Raw genomic sequence first — 18212 nt, forward strand, 5'->3', positions numbered from 1 at the left:
GTTTTTTTTTTATCACCCAATTAGAAATTTAAAAATTTTTAAACCCAAAATTAACACAGGATGAAATCGTAAGCGTTTAATAAGGGTCAATTTACTAGTAAATTTTTGATATCACCAACTCGATGATGCGCCACTCTAGTTAATAAAGATAACTTTGAGTTGAAAAATTTCAACATTCCGAATTAGGCGATGAAAAAAAAAAAAAACTGGGGGTATTTTGTGTCAGTCACTGGGCTTTTGAGAATTTTTTTTCAGATTTTTAAACATTGGCATTCGCAATCGACTTCAAATATTCATGAAAAATAAACGGTTTGATGAAAAAAAATTTGAAAAAAAAAAATCACGTCGCGTCTTTTGTCGAGTAGAATTTAAAAAAAAAACATGGAATTGGGGGCGTGACGTACCCCATGTATATATACATATACAGTAGATTAAAAAAATATGATAGTATTGTCGTTGTAACAATCGATCGAATTAATTACAACGAAAATCAAGTATCGTAATTTATTCATTTATTTTATTTAACATCGATTGAAAACGTTATCAAATTTATTTTCCCTGAAAGTGAAATAAAAGTATCCGCTTATTGTTCGCATATCGAATTCTGTCGGGGCTGCCTATCTAGCGTTAAAATGATGGGTACTTTTCATTCGCGAATCGCGATATATTGCAAATGACGGGCAATAAATTACCGTTGTTAGTATATATAGATGGTTGAATTTGTCTCAGCTTCGTCGTTCGTATATATATATATATATATATATATATATATAGGTTAAAAAATACGAGAGTAGTCTGAGCCGTTTGTAAAAAATGACAGCGACCAATTTTTTCTCCCCCCTCCCCTCAAGACAAAAAAGGAACAAAACTTGTTAGAATAATTTTTCAACGCCAATATCGAAGAATAATATTTTGTTTATATAAAAATATGATGGAGTATTTGTGTAGTATTTTCTCAGAGTGTAAATAGAATTGAATAATGTGTGATTTCCCCCCCCCCCCTCCCCCCCCCCTATAATTGAGAAATTTGTGGAAAATATTCGGAATTTCTTTTCATACGAAATTATTATTATTCATATATCTTTTCATGTTTTATACAGATTTATTCTTGTATTTCTGTGATTTTACTTAACTTAAGTGTAAGTTTATGTAAAATGTTTGTCTTCTTTTTTTTTTTTTTTTTTTTTTTTCATCACCATTAAAAAAATCTACCAAAAATTTTGAAACGTTTCTTACGTCGAGGAGAAATTTTTCTTACGAGTATTGGAGAAAGTTGATAATTACTGACGTTTTATTTATGGTTTAAAATTTCATTTTTTTTTTAATTACTTCGAATTTCCTAATCCATTCTTGGCTAATAAATATTCTCAAACAAAAAATCGTTATCCCGAAAAAAAAGGGGTTGGGATTAGGGGCTGCTGATGTAATTATTAACCAAACGAGTCTTCTTCTTCTTCTTTCTGATGAAAATCCCTGACGATTCCATAATCTTCATCAAACTTTTCACACCTCGCCTATAAAAATTTTGACTATTTTTAACCTCGATTTTCTAAATTTTAAAAATAAGTCGTCACGACCCTTCGAATTTTCTAATCCATCCCCGGCTAATAAATATTCTCAACTAAAAAATCGTTATCCCTAAAAAAAAAAAAAAAAGGGGTTGGGATTAAGGGCTGCTGATTAAATTATTAACCAAACACGTCTCCATCTCTTCCTCCTCCTCCTCCTCCCTCTTCTTCTTCTTCTTCTTTTTCTTTCTGATGAAAATCCCACCTCAGTGGGCCTGTATTTCCCGCTAGTCAAGACCCAAGGGAAGTGCGCTTGACGGAAGAGTTCGAGACTGGAACGAGCAAGCGGGGAAAGTTTATCTCTTAATTATCACTTCCCACGGAGGGTTGGCTCCATCAATATTTCGCAGAGACGAAAGGTGGTGACGCAGAAACGTAATCGGTCTACCACCCTCCCCTCCCCTCCCCCCTACCCCTTCGCCTCTGTTTTAACACTTATTATCGAAATTGGGATAGAAGGGAGAAAGGGAGAAAGGGAGAAAGGGAGAAAGAGAGGAATGAAGTCAAAGGTGAAAGAGCAATTGGATGTAGCGAGGGATGATCTCCCCTCAATCTCAGACCGAGGCGATGAAGTATCATTCCGAAAGCTCCCGATCTGCGGCTGATGCCCGAGTGTCCTCTTATTAACTCGACGCAAAGGGGCGGGGCGGGGCGGGGCGGGGCGGGGCGCGACTACCCCTCGAAATTTTTTTTGGGGGCGAAAATTTTCCATCGAAAAACAATCTCCATTTATCACGCGGAATTCGCTTACTTCGCGTCCCCTCTCTTCTTTACATCATCCTCCATTTTAATCGAATGTACCTAATTAATCTTCCGCACCTTCGACCCTTCCCGGGTCGAAAATTTCCACCGAAACGCAATTTCTCCGACAGAAAAAAAATTATTCACCCCTAAAAGTGCAACGGATTTTTTTTTTTTTTTTTGTCGTTTTTTCGAAAAAAAAAAAAAACAAACAAAAACAATCATGACAGTAATAAAAAACAAAAAACAAAATAGTTTCGCTCGTGTTTCGTCGAAGTGCAGAAAAAATTCATCGTCAAATTTGTCTGGAAAGGAGAGTTTGTTTGTTTGTTTTTTTTTTTTTTTTTTTCCCGCCTTCTTCTTCTGTCTCTTTTTCTCGGTTAGAGATCTATCGAAAAGCGATTTCGTTGCGCGGATTTTTGGGATACCTACGCAAAAAATTTTTACCCACCGTGACGCGGATTTGAATTTCAACGCAAAAACTTTATCCGCGATATCAACCCTATGAGTGATCGAACGTGTTAGAAATATCGGTTATTCGTTTCAGGATGGAACTTTCCGTGAGGGGGGGGGGGGGATTTCAAGGGTAGATAAGAAGTTTCAATCTGCAATATTGAAATTTTTCTTACAAGATATCGCGCAACCGTGCGGGTTGAATACAATCGGGTTCTACGTAGGAAAGAAAAGCGGGAAGAAAAAAGAAGAGATAAAGAATGAAAAAAAGGACATATTTCCTATATTCTCGCGAAGTTCGGACGGTTTTCTCAATCCGCAAAAACTTTACCAAGAATAATAATATTAACAATAAGAACAATAAATAATAATCGTTTGCCTTAATAATAATCGAAATATTGGGACAACTGTTTGTTTTTGTTTTTTTTTTTTTGATTTCGTTATTCTAGCAAAATATTGCGAATTCTCAGATTGTTGAATAACGAAGTTGAAGAAAACCTGAGCGGATTTCAATTGTATGAAATATAATATGAGAATCTAGAAACAATCTCATGCAACATTAAAACGAAAGAACGTACAATCGCGTGAATAGAAAAAAAATATTGACCAATTGAAAGATTTTGAAATCGTTGGGAAAAAACTCTTCGACAATATCTGACGTGTATTGTTTTCGAATTTTCAGGGTACGGCAAAAATTAGGGTAATTTGATCAATCAGTAGTCGTCGAAAATATCAGAAATAACATTTCAAATCTGAAATTATAGGGGATAAAAAAATTAGTTTCAAAGAAACTGGAAGGAAAAAAAAAAAAAAAAAAACGAACAAATTAGTGCCTCGTAGTAGAAAATAATAATTTTCTCGTTTTGTCGATGATTCGATTATTATTATTGTTATTATTATAATTATAATTAATCGATTTCAATTCAGATACAGTATTAAACTGGTAAAAATATAAAAAGAACAAACAGAAATTAAATTCGCAAAAAACTCACGCCTATAATAAGCTTCAACGTGTAAAACGAATTAAGTCGTCAAAATCTTTCACGCAATAACCAAATCTTCGTCAATATTGTCCACGTGAGCGTAAAATTGTAATAGAAAAAAAAAAGTGTATAAATAAAAAAAAAATCATCAAAAAAACCAAACAAAATCATTGTTCAAAAATTCGAATTATCGTTTTATTTTCAGAATCACGGTGATAGCTAGTTGGCGATCGATCAATTGGGAAATTATCGTCTCTGATACCAAAAACTAACGTTCTGTGAAATTGCAAAAAAAAAAAAAAAAAAAAAAAAAAAAGTTCCAAAGTGCAGTGTCGAAGTGATTAATTAAATAGGGCATAAAATTTCCAAGCAAGTCGGAAGAAAAGGAGGTAAAGAAAAAAAAAAAAAAAAGGAAGAAAACCGTCGAAACCGCGGTGTCAATTCGCCCAGAGTGATTGTGTGTCGGTGTGTGAGAAAAGATTGAAATGAGGGGCGGCTGAGGGATGGACCCGGTCGTCTCCGAGGATCAGAAAAGCTCGATTTCCGCGGGTTTTTCACCGGTTATGGAAAACCGTGACCGGGGTGGTTTAAACTTGACGTCATCGGGTGCGGGCATCCCCGTGATTTACAGGAGCCTCTTTGACGGCTCGGATGTATTCGGCGACGTCGACGTCGAGGGTGACAAGAGTGCGGAGGACAACAGTGCAGGTGAAATCGTGCGGGTGACAGTGACGAGAATATTAAACGCCAGTGATTACTACGCGACTAGGGGTGGCGCCCCCACAACCCCTTCCACACCCAGCGCCCCCCAATCCGGAGATGACAGCATGCTGAACAACTGGTGGGCAATGCTGGCCCTCGTCCTCGTCCTCGGGACAGCCGCAGGGAACATTTTGGTCTGCCTCGCCATCACCTGGGAACGCAGACTCCAAAATGTGACCAACTACTTTTTAATGAGTCTCGCGATCACCGATCTCATGGTTGCGGTTCTGGTCATGCCCCTTGGAATACTGACCCTCGTTCGCGGTGAGTCAAATTTTTGCGACACTTTTTTTGAAACTGTTGTTATAAATCGCGAGGAACGTTCTTTTTTTTATTTTCCTTTTTTTTTTACGAAGCTTTTGTCGAGCGCATCTCTTCGCTTATTTTTTTTTTTTTTTTTTGGTTTTAGCGTTCCGCGTATTCTTCGAATTGTTAGAAAATTGTGCTTAAAACGAAAGCTGAGGGTACGCTGTAGGTCGTAATGGCGTAGAAATAATAAAACGAATAAAGAAAGAAAGAAAGAAAGAAAGAAAAAAAAAACGGCCCCCCCCCCCCAAAAATAACAAATGATAAAATAACCCCAACGAAAATAACTCCGACGGAAAAAAAAATAAAATAACGGACACAAAAATATGACACTTGAAATTCGATTTTAATTTAATTTGTTGGAATTAAGTTATTGAAATTTAATGTTCTGACGATTTTATTTTTCGTCACGGTTTATTTTTGTTTGCGTTGTTTACGATGGGATATTTTTTTTGGGAGGTTATTTTTTTTAACACTGGATACATGTCAAGATCATTAACCAAAGCTCGTTATAAGGTATCGATGCTTCGTTTCAAGTCGTATTTAAATGCTTGAAAATGCTATAGACCATGTTTTATTAAATCACAGTTTTCAAACGATATGATAAACGCGTTTGTTGTGAAATATTGTTGCAATTCTCAAAAATCTCTCGATCAGCTGCTCAAAGTTTTGCCCGCAAGACCGAAGAACCCATTTCGAGACCTATCGATCCTGAAAGGACCACTAAAATCCTGTCCACTTTATTATTCATATCCTTCAGTGACAAAACCGATCTCATAGACTTAGAAAATATTGAAGCCTCCATTTTTTTTTTTTTTTTTTTTTTTTTTTTTTTTTGCACATCGCGTAAGAACGATAATATTATAGATAGTGAGACAAGCACTGGGTGAAGTTCGATCTTAAGAAATGTATTTGAATAATTTAATCGCTCGTTGGTTAATTTATACCCATTTAGCTTTAAATATTCCTAGTATTTTGAAATGTAGGAATTTTTTTTAGGATTTGCTTTTTCCTGCGTTAATTTTATCCCAATATTACTGACGGAACGCCCGTCTACTATTAATAGGAAAAAAAAAACCGTTGCTTCGTAAAGATAAGACGATATTTAGATAAGATCGATTTCGAAGCGTGCTTGCCGCTCGGTAGAATCTTGTCTGATCGACCCGTCGACTGCCTCTACTTAAAGAGCTTATGAAGTCGCGTTATACACCTCGAAAACGCGGCGAGCGAAAACTCTTAAACAGCTCAAGCGATAAGGATGAAACTTGAGTAATTGATGCCTTATTTTGGCAAAAAGTGGAACGAGGTTTTACTTTTTGAAAATTTTGAAGAAAATTTTTACAGATCGTTTATCACTCGCCGAAACTGGAAAAATTTTCACACTTGCATCGAAAGGATCAAACTATCCGGTATGATATCACTCGGAGCTGATGAAACACACAATTTGAGCCCAGTTCCATAAGATTTGATGGCAAAATGACTAAATGACAGCTGATTTAGTTTTCGATTACGAGGAACACCGACATCTCATTTTGGCGACTTTTTTTTTACCGATATTACACGCATGCCGGTAATGCATGTCGGTAATGCCGGTAATGAATGCGTGTAATGTCGGTAAAAAATTACCAGCATACGGTTAATGTCGGTAAAAAATTCTTCGTAATCAAAAACCAGATCATCAAACATTTCGTCATTTTATCATGATTAGATGCAACGTGATTTTAGTATTATTATTATGATGGTGGTAATAAATAATGAAAGCAACAAAATCACAATATATCCACGTATTAGAGATCTCGCGTTGATTGTGAAAAGATTTTCTTGTCTCACAAGAGGAACGAAAGTAGGAAAAAAGAGCGAAATCGTGTTTTTCTCATTGGAATTTACCCAACTTTTTTCCTGAGCTTCGATGTGTCCCTAAAATTGGACAGAGTCCAGCTGGATGAAATTGGATTCCTGTCACAGCTCAGGGTGAAATATTTTGTCAAGTATTTTATTCCTGACGTAATGAAATATTAAGTAACAACATTTTTCATCAAAATTAAGTGTCATTTGAAGAGACAAAAATTATCAACTTTCAGATAAAATCAATAGAAATTTATAGAAGCGAAATTTCGACCAGTTGCATAGAATAAACGTGAAAAAGAAAACAAGTTACAAAAATATCTGAAACTCTCTAAAATGGAATGAATAGTTAGCGTTGAAACAGATGAGAAAAAAAATATTATATTTTTTTTTTCCAATTGGTCTCTCAAAATTATTTTTTCGCCATTCGTAAAAAAAAAGAATTACAATTTTAAAAATACGAAAAAATCTCACGATGGAGGTACGTTTTTATACACAAGTGAACTCAGTTCGATAGTCGTAAATTCAATTTCAGTGGGTAAGAAGAAAAAAATTCCATCAGGGGCTGCCGCAAATAATTTTGCTTCTAATATCAAAGGAATATTGAAGGGCCCGGCGTCACTTGACGAGCTGGATTAATTCCTTAAGAAGACATCGAAGAACCAACATTTAGGTAAAGACAGATCAACAAGGGGGTAGAGAGGGGGGGGGGGGAGGGGTGAGAAAAATGCCGCCTTAAGCTCTGACAATTTTTTCAACTCAAAGTGATAAAGAAACCGGTTCCAATTTGGAATTGAGAAAAAAACAAAACGTCGCTGAAAAATCAGAAACTCTCTGAACAAGGTGATAAAAAAAAAAAACGTGAAATTTACGTATCAAAATTAGTAGTTTCAACGATGTTTCTTATACGCAAAATGAAGAAAAATTCTAGACTTCAAAGAAGAAGAAGAAGAAGAAGAAAAAAATGTGGAGAGAAAGAAAAAAAAAGAAAAAATTTCACAGACATTTCATGTTTTTTAAGAAGGTAATTGAAACACTGTACATATATATACATACATCCTAATTTAAAAATGGGTCCCCGTCTTTTTTTTTCTCACCTTGTTGTCGAGAAATGAAGGATAATATTAAAAAATTCCAGACACAAAGTCGAAGGTCTGATCAAAGTGAGGAGATCGGTTGAACTTGAAAGGGATTGAAAAAATGAAAATAAATTGAAAAGAACTAAAATAAACTGAAAAGCTGGTCCGAGAAGCTCGAAACTTTAATTGGCAGAGAGTTTCAGCTTCCAATCTACCGCTACTCGCTTTTCAGAACGAGCGCGAATCACGTTTATTCCGGGGTAAAAGAAGAAACAAAAAATTGTCGAAAAAAAAGAAGAAAACAAAATATATATATATATATATATTTTTTTTTTTTGGCCAAAAAATCATTCGACTGATTTAAATACATCCGTACGTAAGATAATTTATATGAAAATAATTTCGGTGAAATTTTGTCGTTAATATTCTGTCCTGTTAAAGTTATTAAAGTCACGGTATAAAATTTGCTTTCTCACTTTACGCGTATCTATATATACATACATTATAAGTAATATAAAACTTTTGAATTTTAATATTCATCGTCCAAGTAAATATGCGAATCGGATTGACTGCATGTAGATACAATAAATATTAAATTGACAAACGAGCCTTGGAAAAATTTTAAGTTCAAGGCAATTGCTACATTCGCCATAAAATTTCATCCCCACTCGACTCGACTAACGTATGCAGAGTGTTTGGAAGTGGTTGGAAAAACGAGAAACAGGGAAGGGGATGAAAAAACGAAGGGAAGGAGAAAGGGAAGTAATCCTTCACCTTCAACGTTATCCCCACGCGCACAATCAGAGAAATGTAAACACACACACTCACACACACACACACATACACATAGCAATAAGGACAACTCCCCAACAATTTTCCTCTCAGAAGGAAAGAGCTCTCGAGCAAGAGCCACTCACGCGTTAAATTACCAATTACATAAATACCGGTTTCGAGACCGTTTTACGACTTTCTCATATACATTTAAAATGTTCCATGTCTCTCGCTGACGAAACTTCCTGAATTTCAAACGGCGACACCGTTGGGAAAAAAATTCTCTCATTCGTTTTCAACTTTATATAATACATATATTATTTCACCAATTATTATTTTAGTTAATTTGATTATTATTATTATTATTATTTCAATTGTTTAGAGGTTTTGAACGTCAATCAAATCTCTTTCTCGCTCTCAGCAATTGGCTAGTTTTTAATTATTTGTCGTATTTAATTTCTATTATATTCTAGTTTGTTATTTATTTATTTATTTACCTACTTATGTTAAGGGAGGTGAGTGTTTAGCGTGAAAATTCTTATGATTTTAATTTTCCTCGCAACGTTAATGGGACATTGTTTCCAAGAAATTGAACTTAATCAACCTGAGCTGCTCGTTTAAAAGTTGTGTGTTTATAATTACTCGTATTCCATGGATTTCAGCAAAAACTTTTCAACTTAGAAGGACCTTCGGATGTATTAGGTATTCGTGCAGAACGAAATATCACTTTTTAAACTAGCGTTCAATTAATCTGCACCGCAATAACCAATAAAATTGAATTTAAGTATTTAATTTATTTTATTCCGATACAGATTCTTTAACAATGCGAAAAACAACGAATTTCAACCCAAAAAATAGGGACAAAAAACAAAAAAAAAAAGAGAATTGAAAAATGCTGTGAGTGCCATTTTTTCCGACGAGCCAGTTACGGAATACCGCAAAAGCTCTTCCAAATCTTACAACAACGTTCTGTGAAGTTTCATGAAATACTAACAAAAAAAAAAAAAAAAACAACATCTAATAATTTGAGATTCTAGTCTTTTGAAACACCTTGTAATTATGAATAAACTCTGGTAATTTGGAGTTTGAAGTTAATTATTTTCCGAAGTGCATAGCCATTGAAGAAACAACCCTTGTTCGATGAATTCTTTTATCAACCGTGCAAAGCCCCGAACTATATTTATTTAGGGCACGTTTGGGCGAGCGCTGTTTTAAGGCGCACTTTACGACCTCCGCTGTTTTGCCCGCAACTATAATACCTGACCACTTCTCTAAACCCCCTCTATTTATACGCACACCGAACCGCGTACACAGAGTGGCTAACAGGTCAAATCCGTCAATAGTCGTTAAGTGTCGGCCTCCTGTATTTACTAATCTAAAATTTACTGATCCAAAATTAGGACATCTCAATGGGTACAAGAAGAGTTCTAAACACAGATTGCCTTACCGACACTTACCGACACTTAGCCAAGGACACAAATCTTTTATTCTGAAAGATTCCGAAAAAATTCGAGAAAGTGGTTCGTGTCTTGGCTAAGTGCCGGTAAGTGTCGGTAAGGGAATCTGCATCCAGAACTCTTTTTTTGTATACCTGCTCGCCCCTTCGGGAAAGACTTTGTCGCAGGGTAGCGCGAATATTTTTCGAATCAAACACCCCTATTCTTCCTAGCAAAAGTTTTAGCATCCTTTCGCCTTTTGCTACCCAGAAAAACTTCATACCAAATGGGGAGCAGCTTTTGTGAACAATCGTGGGCGTTAAATTTTCTATCCAAAAGAAACGAGGATCAAGCCATGAAAATTGAACATCATTTTATTTAAAGGTCAGTTTGAATTCACGAAGCGCAATGCAAGATTTCAAATTATCGGGAGGAAAAACGACGGAAAAACGTTTTTATTATATCGTTTCTTTAATATACTGTGCATTCTTGGCGCATGATATAAAATTTTTAGAATTCGTAGTTTTTTGGTTGTTTGTTGAAAGAACTTTTGAAAAGAGGAATGAAAGAAAAACGCGGGTTAGTTTTTTACACCTAGAGGTTTCAAAGTGAGATAAAAAGAGAGAGAGAGAAGAAAAAAATAAATAAAAACACGTTTGTCGACGAGTCAAATCTGATAAAAAGATAAACGAGTTCCAATTTCTTTTGTTTTAATTTCTTTCCCATTCTTTACGTTGCGTTTTCTCCCCTCTTTATTCTCATCGCGTTGCCGCTCAGCGTCGATAAAGAATTTCAAGGACATACGTAAGGTATCGAAGGACGCGGATATAGGCTGACTCGAGTATCAGGTGGGAAAACTGAATTTATAGCCTGTAAAGGTATACAAGAGGGTGAAACGAATCTCTGACGTTAGGGATTTCTCAGTTCTAAGATTAGCACCTTGCTTGTGTTCGATTTTCACCCCTTGAGGAACACTCGTTTCTCCTTCTCTCTCTCTCCCTCGATTTTTGATAATCTCTACAATCTCTCACACTCTGAAATATTTCTCCTCGTCACAGTTATTTTTATCTCCTTATTATTCGTTACTTTTAAGTGAGAAAATAGGTGTGGACGTTTCAAAAGATTCAAAATTTTTTTCTTCACAGCTACTTGTAAAACTATTCAAAATAATACTTCTCAAATTTCAAATCACAATTCCAATTCGTTCAAAAGTTATAAAAGAATTGTTTGAATTGATTCGTTACTGCCTTTAATTTACATTTTCTGACACTTTTTTTTTCTCTCAAACGCGTTTTTCTCAAAAGGACTTTTTTCGAGTTTGCGTAAACTCCAGCTTAAAAATTTTTCCACCGATCATTTTGAAACTTGGCATATAATTTCATTGTATAAATACGCTCTGTTTTTGTTCAAAGTATTTTTTTTATTGTAAAAAAAAAAGGTACGACAAAAAAAATGGCAAAAAATCATGCTTTATTTTCACACCCTTCTAAAAAATATTAATTTTCAATTGTTTTTTATTTATTCAATGTTTTTTTTCGAGAGAATTGAGGTTCACATAGAATAGACACGTATAAAGAAAAAAAAAGAAAGTAAATTCTTCCTGCAATTCATTTCAGATAAAAATTGCACCCTCCAAGATATGCGCAATCTGCTCAGTTACTTTTCGATAAAAATCTTTGAAAATTTCAGAATTTATTCTGAAATATATGTATAAAATAACTTCACGATATAAATAAATTATATAAATTCGTTATCCGTTAAAAAAATTGATGAAAATTTAGGTTTTCTTCTAGGTCTGTCACATTATTTCTGACTCATTTTATACTTTGGGGTGTCCACCCTTGTATAATAAAATACGTTATATTTAATTCTATTATCTCTCTCTCTATCTCTCTTTCTTTAATTCTCTACACTCTCTAGCTCTCTTCGTTAATTCAGGAATGAGCCTGAATTATCAACATCGTTGTACTTCGGCTCGCTTTTATCATCTCGCGATGGGTAGTTGGATGTATACTCCGCAGGGGAATTGAAAAAGCGGAGGGAAGAGGGTGAGAATATAGAAAGGGTGCTCGAACGAAACGAAGCGTAAAATATTTCTCCGGAGTGAGACAGGCTTACGTTAGTGTGCGTGTAGTTATTATACATTTATTGAACAGCCTGTGCTCCGCACGTGTGTCGGTGGGTAAATAAATCTTCCTGCAAGGGTGTTATTCCCGTAAGAACTCCGGTTATTATCACCCCTCGAGCTTCGCGTAATTTTCCTCCCAGCACCCCTTCAACTTTCGTTTTTCTTCTTCTCGACAAACTTTCGAAACCATTGTATTTATACCATATATCTTGATATACTTCTGAACTCAGCTCTCTCCATTCTAAACTATCTATAAACGTGAGTAGATTTATTGCAGATCGTCACGATTAGAATCGGTTAGTCCAAAGCCTAAAACAAGCGGCTGCTTTAAGGTGCTTATAAAGACCCGTTGTACACCTCGAAAACGCGGGGATGCAAAACTCTTATACCGCTCAAACGATCAGAGTGAAACTAGGGCAATTAATGCCTTATTTTGGCAAAAAGTGGAGCGACTTTTTACTTTTTTGAATTTTTGAAAAAAAATTTACAGATTGGTTACCACCCACAGAAATTGGCCAAATTTTCACAGTTGCACTGAATGGATCGAACTATCCGGTGTGATGCCACTCGGCGGTGATAAAACACACATTTTGAACCCAGTCCCATGAGATTTGATGGTGAAATGACGAAGTGGCAACTGATCTGGTTTTCGATTACAAAGAACACCGAAATCTCATTTTGGTGACATTTGTCGGTAATTTCTTACCGACATTACACGTATACATTACCGGCATGCGCGTAATGTCGGTAACAAATGTCACCAAAATGCGATTTCGGTGTACTTCGTAATCGAAAACCAGATCAGCTGCCATTTCGTCATTTCACCATCAAATCTCATGGAACTGGGCTCAAAATGTGTGTTTTATCACCGCCGAGTGGTGGCATACCGGATAGTTCGATCCATTCAGTGCAACTGTGAAAAATTGGCCAATTTCTGGGAGCGGTAACCAATCTGTAAAATTTTTTTCAATATTTAAAAAAGTAAAAAAACGCTCCACTTTTTGCCAAAATAAGGCATTAACTTCCCAAGTTTCACTCTGATCGCTTGAGCGGTATAGGAGTTTTGCATCCCCGCGTTTTCGAGGTGTACGACGCTTCTTTACAATCATCTTAATCCTGAGATTCGAAATAAGGCACTAAAAAAACTCCAGATACAATATCAAACGTTAATCCATTTAAACTTTTTCAATTTTAATTCACAAATTCGATTTCCTTTCATTAAGAAAAATAATTAATCCGCAGCAACGAGCGATTCCTCGACGTGAAAAAATTAATCAACGTCCTTCGAATTTCAAGTGATTCTCAGGGGGGAAAATCAAACGGAAAACTCTGCGAGGGTTTTTAAACGAACACCCCTGAATATTAAATCAGTGTTATAAAAAACTGAGTCGAAAATCCCAGGTAATAAAGGGAAAATTATGCTCGTTAGAATTGACAGTGACTTAGATTCGATGTGTTTCGCATGATTGTTATTCAAGTATGTTTATCGTATGTTACATCCATCGTAAATTTGACGGGATGTTATCATACCTAGTTTACGCCCATTTGTCTTCACTGTCTGTATACTCGTGCATTAAACATATATCGACAGGTCAAATTATACCCCGCAGAGTCCATTTAAGCACGTCATTACACGATCGACTGATCGACCGACTGACAGCCGAATGAAACATGTAAATAGGGGGAAAGGAGTTTTCGGAGGTTTACTGAACTCTGAGATCGATCGACTTAACAAAAGTTCGAGAGGACGGGAAATCTGAATTTTTTATCATCAGCTTTTTTATATTCTTTTTTCTTTTCCAGCCCGATCGAAACGGTTAGAACATATTTTCAAAAATACGAGGTATAAAAAATTATATTCTCACCAAATCTAAACTTCACATTTTTTTTTCTCTTGTTTCCTTTTTTCATATTAAAATCATTCGAGTTGAGGCGTTATGTACAGTTCAAATTTTCAAAAAATCGATTTTCTTTTTGATTTTATTTTCATAATTTACATATATTTAAGTAAAAATGCGAAAAATTTCTCGTCGATCCGGCAAATATTGACGACTCGATGTTAGTTGAGAAGAAAAAAAAAAAAAAAATAAAAAAATTTCTACTAAACGTAAAGTGATTCTGAAACTTTAAACGCTTTTTTCTCAAAACTGTGTTTTTAAAGTCAGCGAAGAAGATTTCTCAGAAAAGGCTGAACCGATCAGTCTCAAATCTTAACACAAGCTTTTTTGAGTATATTTTTAATTAAGTAATCGAAGGATTTTACTCACCGATAAATATTATCCATTTTATAAACAATTTAAGGTGTAAATTTTTTATTAAAAAAATTTTTTTTTTTGAGAAGCCACCGTTTTGTCAAAAGTTATTATTTTGCTTATTTCTTCGATCAATTACAAGATAATACATCATACTAACGAAAGATTTTTCGTTTTTTCATTTTACGTTATTCAGTCCAGAGATATCGTGCTCACCGACGAAGATCAGTTATAGCAACTTTCAAAATAATTATTTTTACAAATGAAATATCTTAAGATACATTCAAAAGTTACCATAATATGTGTAAAACTTTTTACTTCAATAAATTGAAAGGTTTTCTCAAGAAAAATTCTTGAAAAATCGATTTTTTTTTTAGCTTTCTAAGTTATATTCTGTCAAAAAAATGCATAAAATAATTTGTAAAATGTGTTACTAATTCAAAAAAAAAAAAAAAAAAAAAAAAAACATCCAAAAATTTAGCTTACGAATGAATGGTAAAAAAATACGAAAAGCTGGTTGAAACAATTTTATTACGTGATATGAAGATTATAATATTCCACGTACGAAGAAAACTTGCAAGAAATCCTCGCGAGAGTTTCATTTCATACGATTGCGTGACGCCGTACAGTTATCTCCAAATTCTAAATGAGCCATAAATTTTGCTCAACAAATGGTAGCAAACTTTTCTCACAATCTGTGCTGAATAATATATAACATAGGAATAAATTACCCGAGAATAGACCGCGATAATCGGGTTAAATTTACTTGTGAATGGGTTGAAATTCATACTTATATATGTATATACATATATACATATTAGGGTGGCGCAAAAAGACCGACTGTTTTTTTTTTTTTCAGTCTCGTGTGACAAAATGTTAATTTTTGATGTTTTAAGAGCCCAATCCAAAGGACAGTTAAAAAAAAAATTTTCAAGAGATCGCTCCACATTTTTTAAAACGTCAGAAATTGTCAAAAGTCGATTTTTTGTTTTTGTAATTTTTTTTTCTCGTTACGGTATAATGTTATAGACAAAAGAAAAATAAGTTTCCGAAAGTTTCGGTTCAAAATTTGAATTTTGAAAGGTCGCTCATAATTTTTTTTCAATTTTTTGGTGCATTTCTTCAGATCTTTTCGAGCGACCTTTTAATATTTATATTAAAGTTTCATAAATTTTTTTTTTTCAATTTAGTAAGAAAGAATCGATAACAATACACCACGACATGAATTAAAAATCAAACAAAATACTGTAGATATAATTTTTTTTTATTCAATTTTTTGACGATTTTTGACGTTTTTAAAAATTTGGAGCGACCTATTAAATTTTTTTTTTTTTTTGAGCTGTCCTTTGGAGTGGGCTCTTAAAACATCAAAAACTAACATTTTGTCACACGAGACTCAAAAAAAAAAAAGAAATAGTCGGTATTTTTGCGCCACCCTAATATATATGTATATTGTATACATATATGTATGTACACAAGGTATATCTCGCAACGTGGATAAATCGATTACGTTTCTCGTTGCCAAGTAGGGGCGCTAATCGTTGACTGATATTCGCAGCCAATTTGTTTGCTTGCAGAACCTGCGTTTCTACACCACTCAAGTATCACTTGACTCGTCCTCGTAACTGACGTTCGATGAAAGTATAGCTGCTATCACGTGATATAGCTGTCCGATAAGTGGGCAGAGAATTTTTCGAATCACGTTTACTACATAGGGTGGGCAAAAAAAAAAAATAATTACTGTTTTTTTTCGTTAGTCACCGTGAAAATATGATATCAATATGACGAGAAAGAAAATTCTGTAAAGGTTTCAGCTATTAATATTAATATTAAAAAATGTCTCTATTTGCGATTTTCCATTTTCCGTTTTAATAAAAAGAGGGGAAACTTTTTTATTTTTTATTTCCATTGTTTTTTTGTTTTTTTTTTATTTTGGAATTTTATTACTTAACAACGGATTGGCATATCGTAAAGAGTGACAAATATTTTCGTGGGAAATCGAACGATCTGCAAAAAAGGGTGTTGCGATTTTTTCGTAAATCTACTTGTTCAAAAGTTAATAACAATATAAATTTTCTACAATAGTTTTGCGTTGAAAACTTATTTCTTGTCGAGTAATCGGTAATTTCGGGAAAATTTCGATATTTCCGTAAAGAAGTTAAAGTGAAATTCAAGAATTATTATATATTTTTTTTTTTTTTTACATTTTTCAACCCTTATTTCCACAGCGGTAATAAAAAAAAAAAAAAAAAAATCAGGAAGTTTGATACATAACTAATATTTAACCCAAAAATAACTTTTGAACCGGTAGATTTACGAAAAAATCCCAAGAGACCTCTTTCGTAGATCGTTCGATTTCCTACGAATATATATATTGCTCTTTACGACACGTCAATCCATTGTTGAGTAATAATATTGCAAAGTAACAAAAAATTTCATCTATTATCTAAACGAGAAACGGAAAATCGCATATAAGCACCCCTTAATATTAATATTGAAAGCTCAAATTTTGAAAGAATTTTTTTTTCGTCATCTTGAACGATATTTTCATGGTGACTAACCAAAAAAAAAGGAAAAAAAAAAATTAAACATTCGTTTTTTTTTTATGTATTCGAGTAGTCTTTAAAAGGGTCAGATTGGAATATCGACTGTCTCACCCCCCAAATTGCCTTGAAATAATTAATAAATAATTCCTCACTTTTTTTTTCAAATTATCTTTTCAACTCTAAGGAGTACCACCATAGGCTTGATTTAACCCCCGTTTAACCCTTAGTAATAGTAAAGGGATAGTAAATCTACAAAACGGATTTCGATGAAATTTGATAAACGGGGGTTTATTAGGTTGCTGATTACGAATCTGTACTTCATGAAATTCAAAATGGCGAATCCGATATGGCAGATAAGCATCCTAAAAGTCACTTATAGCAGTTTATTTATCACTCAAGGAAATCTAAAGTTATGTATGCTCGTTTATTTTTATATCGACGATATTTCCTAAAAATATCAATAAACCATAAAGAATAAAATTTTTTACGTGTTGGTGAATTTCCGTTTTCGCGAAAAGCGGAATTTTCTTTCATTTGTTTTTTCACAAAATAATTATAAGGGGACAGTTTCGCAAATGGTACGCAACACGTTATACCTACTAATACGAATTCATCCGGCCCTAGGGCAGAAGAATAAAAGAAGAAAGAGAAAAAAAAAAGAAAAAGGAAAAGGAAAAGGAAAAAAAAAAAAAAGAAAACAACGGAAGAAGAAAGAAAGAAGGAATGAAAGTAAGGCGAAGAAATTTTTTTCCCCCAAAACCTTGTATAATATAAATGATATTATATTCGGGAAGAGTGTATAACGTGTGTGTGAAGGGTGAATAAATTTGAGATAAACGATGTTCACCCGCAACGATCAAATAGAATTCCACGTACGATAGTACACGCGATACGTAAACGTGAAAAAAAAAAAAAAAGAAGATATTTTCGAAATCTTTTCTTCACCGGGAATATGAGTAAAAATAAAAAAAAAATAATAATAACACATAAATAAATAAATAAATAAATCATCCAAATTTTCCCCAAGAAATTTTGGCAAAAATAACGGATTATAATAAACGAGGGCAAGAAACTAGAAAAAAACAAAAAAAAAAAACAAAAACAAAACAAACGAATCAACAAAAATTATTCAGTTCTCGATACTTAAAAAACGGTTGAAAATTAACGAGTGAAAAGCGAGTTTGCAAGAAATTCAATCCGTGTAGACGACAAAAATAAACAATTAAAGAAATATAAAAAAAAAAATAACAAAATCCTAATCAGTGAGTAACAAGTCCGAGGAAAAAATATATATTTTTTTTTTTTTACATCACCAAAGAGCACTTGGCTTGCGTATTGCGAA

The 18212-nt window shown here is 34.0% G+C and overlaps 1 protein-coding gene across 2 annotated transcripts in view; it reads left to right on the plus strand.

The window, feature by feature from the left end:
* The first annotated feature begins 4248 nt into the window (after positions 1-4248).
* Positions 4249-18212, plus strand: part of LOC124406307 (5-hydroxytryptamine receptor 2A) — a 103731-nt gene continuing 89767 nt past the window's right edge. Inside the window, exon 1 of one of the 2 annotated variants that reach the window (XM_046881680.1) lies at positions 4249-4771. In XM_046881680.1, the coding sequence (XP_046737636.1) occupies positions 4249-4771 (523 nt within the window). The remainder of the gene's footprint in view (positions 4772-18212) is intronic. The other variant, XM_046881681.1, reaches the window with a different exon arrangement.

Source organism: Diprion similis, chromosome 5 (assembly GCF_021155765.1).
Source record: "Diprion similis isolate iyDipSimi1 chromosome 5, iyDipSimi1.1, whole genome shotgun sequence".
In the NCBI taxonomy this organism is placed as follows: domain Eukaryota; kingdom Metazoa; phylum Arthropoda; class Insecta; order Hymenoptera; family Diprionidae; genus Diprion; species Diprion similis.